Source organism: Cladophialophora yegresii, assembly GCF_000585515.1.
Source record: "Cladophialophora yegresii CBS 114405 chromosome Unknown aczIN-supercont1.2, whole genome shotgun sequence".
NCBI lineage: Eukaryota > Fungi > Ascomycota > Eurotiomycetes > Chaetothyriales > Herpotrichiellaceae > Cladophialophora > Cladophialophora yegresii.
This window is the reverse complement of record NW_006913046.1, coordinates 847,066-852,200: the sequence shown is the minus strand read 5'-3', so window position 1 is coordinate 852,200 and position 5,135 is coordinate 847,066. Positions and strand designations below refer to the sequence as shown.

Sequence of the window (5,135 nt, the reverse complement as noted above, 5' to 3'; positions counted from 1 at the left end):
AGCCGTGGCGTGGAGGCCGGGCCCGGGCCACGGCCAGGGGCGCTGTGCGGTGGTACGACCGTCAGGTAGCATCCTTCTGGGGTGTGGTCCGCGGCACGGCGGAGGCGTTGAGTTGGAGATAGAGAGGTAGGGCGAGAGTGAGGTGCCTGTTGGGGTTGTGGTTGTGCCTGTGGTGGTGGAGGAGGAGGCGGAGGCAAGGGTTGACTTAGCTGGGGCGCGGGGGAGATGGTTTGTTTCTGCGATTTCGCGTCGTTCGATAGCTTGATGTAAGGGAGTGAGGCCGAGGCGACGGCAGTAGCAGAGTGAGAACCAGGATGAGTGATCGTGCTTAGGGTCTTCTTGCGCGGAGTGCTCCCTTTTCGGCTCGGCTTTTGGGTTTCAGAACCCTGCTGGCTTTGAGAAGTTGCAGGAGGTCGATTCTGCTGCGATGTTTGTGTCGCTATTATGGCCTGGCGGTGGTCGGTCGAGGCCTGTTTCGGCGGCTGAGCCATACTTGTAGAGGTCTGCTGAGTTTGAGCTTTCGAACCCTGGCGGACGTGGGTTCGAGATTGCTGGTGCGGAATGCGATGCTGCTCCTGCTTTTGGCTCTTCTCACCCTGGTGGCTCGGGCCCTGATTCTGCTCCTGTTTCTGATTTTGCTTCTGGCTGGGTGGACAACGACACTTGCTCTGACCTGGAGGCTGGGTTTGCGGGGAGTCACGACGCTTGAGAGCAGATGGAGCATGACTCTGGCGAGCAGATGTAGCATGACTCTTGGAAGCGGACTGACTCTGTGACGGCGCCGGCTGTTGCGATACAGGTCTATTTGGGGAGTCCGGCTGGCGAGGCCATCGAGCTCCGCACTGGGGACAGCTTCCTTTCGCGACATCGAGCCGAGGGATTGGGTTCTGAGACGTCTGTTGATGTTGGGGCTGGCCCTCAATCCACGTGACAATCATTTGCCGAGCTGGCACTTCCGAGATCCTGGCACTGGGGGCCTTTTCTGCAGACACATCGTCTGTCCCGCGCGTGTTCTGCCAGTGTTGACCGAGGGGAGTGGCCCGGTCGTGACCTGGGATTGCAGGGTCGGCCGAGACCTGTTGAGAAATGGCCGATTCTGGTCGAATGGTATGCGCTGGCAAAGCATGGAGCTGCGGGATCGTGGGCGGGGCGCTTGGTCTGCTCAACGCAGGACGAGAACTACTGCTCTGGGGAGGCCGTGGGACTGGTTGAGGTGGACGTTGCAACGACGGTGGCTGCTGGTGTGGTTGCGCACCATTGTTACCGTGAGTACTGGGAGGTTTCGGGATACCTAACGATCTGGGTTGGGTTGTTCTCGCACTGCCATCCGCTGTTATAGTCGATGTGTTACGGTGACGTGGACCTCCTCCGCCTCGTAGCCCGGGAGAGACTTGAGGGTCTTCCGCGGCACGTTGCTTGCTATCATGTGCTGAACCCTGCTCGATGCTGTGATGCGATGAGGAGCTGGGTTTCCTGCCCGCGGCGTTGGCAGGTCCAGCTTCTGGCGGACCAGGCCTGGTTGGTTTCTGTGCCTGATCGTTGGGTTCCAGATCCCTGTGCTCAGCTGCCTCGGCTCCCTTTGCTTCTGGATTGCATTCTACCGTCCCGTTAGCTGAGGTTGCTGCGTCGCCACTGATCCCTCACCTCGGCCAGCCTTCTCAAGATTTGGGGTTCCTTCCGCCTTCTCATCAGCGGAGGTTGGAGCCTTCGAAAGCTCTTCGCCAACAGCCTCGTCGGCTTTCATAGATGTTGTAGCCACAACAGCAGCTGTCGCAGCCTTCCTGGCGTCTCGTGCTTTCTTGTGGTCTGCTACTAGGTTGTGATATCTTCTCGGCGACATGAAAGCCTCAGCTAGCAGGCCACCCATCACACTGTTTTTACCGCCCCAGAAGCGCAGTCTCAACTCGGGAAATTCTTTTTCTTTCTTGGAGGGACCGAGCTGTTGATCAGCCATATGGAGACAGGGTGGTGGGAAACGAGATCCATTTGCAGACGAGGATTCATCTTTGAACTATATGCTAGCATACTGGGTCTGTTTGAGCTGGCTGCAGCTGGTCAGTGATGGTGAGATCGTCCGGATGAGTAGAACGCGGATGCCATTGAACATAGGTGATATATTCTGTGACTGTGAACAACAAACGGGATGTTACTGGGACGAGAATTGCTCGTTCCTACCCATTCAGAAGTTACCTACGGATTTGGTTGTCACATTGTGGATGATTCTGTTTGGCTTGTGCTATCTTCTTCGTCGTACCCAGAGTGTGTATGGCGGTGCGAGCTTCGTCCGTTGAGCTTATACCGTTGCTGATGTTGGTGACTGAGAAAGGTACTTGGCAGAGTGTGAAGGATGGGAGCCCTCCAGATGCACCTGGCAGTATTGTAGTTGTGTTGCGTTCCAGGGGATTACTTGTAAAGATACTGTGACTCGAGAAGAGACACGCGGACTCTGATAATGCCGCAACGGGGTGAGAGCAGGGTAAAGAGCAATCAGTGCGACCTACATGACGATCGGGTTGTATCCGCAGCGATCCCCGTTGAACAGCGTCATTGCAAGCCGAACGGCTCAGCCACCATCAACCGCAAGATCAAGACCTGGTTTGATTGTCCACGTTCGAGTCAGCCCGAGCCTGTTCTGAGTGTGCAGCAAGTGCAGGTAATACCGCCGTATCTGGACAGTCAGAAAGGTTCTGTGCTTGTTTGCGAGTGCAGCCTATCCAAGGCTCATCGCGGTAGTGATTGTCGTGTCAATGCGAGTAATGCCCCCGGCCTGAACCTGTCAACCGGATCTCATCATCTGTCAATTCGCTGACCTGTGCTCGACCAATTCGATCCGGTGGTTATCGGCGATGTACCGTGCTGTAGGAGGCTGGTTGGGTAGCGTACGTCATGTCGTCTCGCTTCGAAAAAGCTGCGGCCAACAGATCATATATGCTGGCTTCATTGGAAGACAGGAGTTCCTCTGCGACACAAGAGAGACTGGAAGGGGAGTCAGGAAAAGTTGTATCGCGGCACAAGGTCTTCTGGTTACAGTAGACGTTAGGGGCGGGCCACCACCAACAAAACTTAGGGGATGCCACCTAGCTACGTTCGAGGTCATCAATGCGCTCGACGATGCCCAGAACTGACCGGCCACTTTCTTAGGCGATCCAAGCTTTAGCGTGCACGAGCGTGTCAGCTCGGGGGCCAACTCAATTACAAGTCATTAACGGCGAAGTCAGATGCAGGTGAGAGGAGATATGAGTAGCAATGCTATCGAAGCCTCGACGTGCTTGCTGCCGCCCAGCTCTCATGCCATTCTTTAGTTCAAGTCATAGCTGTCGACGATGGTTACGGAGCGATGACCTCCGAGACCAGCTTCCTTCTAACCACACAGCACCTTTGATCCGCTCTTTCCCGCGCTGCTTCATGACGACTCACTCGCGTGTCTGTTCGCTCTCTTGTCCTCTCCGTCCCTTCCTCCTACCACGCAAGTCCATCTTTATCGTGCTTTTTTGCTTTCCTTCATCCAGCAAGGGATCGTATCCCGACGCTCGTTCTCAGGGCTGGAACCTGACACATCCTGCTACCCAAGAATATTAGTCACCGTCCATCAGATCTTATTCCGCCATCCAATTGGGCTGGTCATTCGCTTACGGCATCGGCTTTCCTCGTCTCACCAGACCTACGGAGTACTCGTACTGTGTCCAGATCCAGTCTCCCGAACGGCCGCGAGTACCACAGCAGTCAGATTCGACCTTGGACCCAGAGCATCGCTTCGACCGTCTCCACTCATAACAAGCACCGTATCTCAGCTCAGGAACCGCCCTTTACCTGCCCATCAGCATTATTATCCCGAGCGGGCTCCTTCCTTCGACAGACTGACTATACTTCGACAATTGTCGTAACCTCCGCTTGCCCAACCCGCGATCATCTCACATGCTTCATGCATTCGCCGTCCGATTATGGGTATAGCCAGTGCTCCTGGTGTAGCCGACCTCACTTCCGCTCACGGTCTGGCTGAGGGCTATTTCCCCGTGACCGATGGCTGTGGCGCCTTGGTCGATATTGGTACCCTCTCGGGCAACCATGGCCAAGCGCTGCGTCTCCGAACGGAAGATCTCTACAGCGACGAACTGATTGGTGTTAGTATGAGTCGCGTCCAGACGCAGATGAGATCGCCAGATACACCAGCATCCCAGAAGGCTAGAGCCCTAGGCTTGCCGGTCGAGTACTTCCGAAGAACGCTTGAGCTGGGTGAGGGTCCCGAACAAGGTAGTGAGACCGACGGAGCAAACGATACGCAAATCGGTACACCGGATGGCAGTTACAGGCCACCAGCAATCTTCCAAAGCCGTTCCAAGAGTTCCATATCCCCAGGCGCGGTGGATAGGAGGTCATGGTCAAGGGAGGCGCCATCCTCCTATCGGCAAGAACGGAACCATGGCGAAAATGGCCATCAGTCCGACATTCCCTATGAAGCGACGCACCCTTCACAGATCCAGGGAGGAGATGCAGATGAACTTCAGCCTCATGTATTCCCGTCCCCACCACCGCCCACACGAAGACCGCCATCCCCACCTATGCGAGACCACGTTCGTCAGCATCCTCGACGCTCCCACAACGATGTCTCACATGTTAATAGTAGCAGAGATAGTCACGACACATCGCGTCCTTCACGGCGATCCATTACCAAAAGCCTCCTTGGCGGAGTCGTCAGTGAACGGCGGCGAAGTCTATCAGGCCCACTAGCCAATTTCCGAAAGCTACTGCCAGAACTGCCTTCCGCAAACTTCAACAAGAGTTCAAGTTCGCTATCTTTTCTGGACGGTAAGGACTCCGGCCAGCAAACTCCAACTAGCGGTGAAAACACTCCAATGACGAGGACTTCTCGGTTCCCTATCCGGGAACCATTTCAAACACGCGGAAGATACGGTTCTGCTGGCAGCGTGCGACCAGCACAATCAGCACTTCAAGATGAAACTACTATAACCCGAAGTCAGGTCGATGGCAACGTGGAGTCTCTCCTTTCACCAACCAGTCCGGCCTCGAACGCCAGTCGCGTGCGGTCCAATTCGGAGAGCTCGCTCTTCATAAGAAGGAGAGTCTCTGGGGCATCCGCTTTCGATGATATTAGTGCCTTTGCCCATGTCACCGAC

The 5,135-nt window shown here is 55.6% G+C and overlaps 1 protein-coding gene across 1 annotated transcript; it reads right to left on the bottom strand.

Moving 5' to 3' along the window:
* Positions 1-1,333: 1,333 nt before the first annotated feature.
* Positions 1,334-1,954, bottom strand: A1O7_02224 (uncharacterized protein; the record flags this gene model as incomplete). Its single annotated transcript, XM_007756258.1, has 2 exons — positions 1,334-1,515; positions 1,645-1,954. 2 exons carry the CDS (start codon positions 1,952-1,954, stop codon positions 1,334-1,336), a joined length of 492 nt encoding a protein of 163 aa, XP_007754448.1.
* Between the last annotated feature and the right edge of the window lie 3,181 nt (positions 1,955-5,135).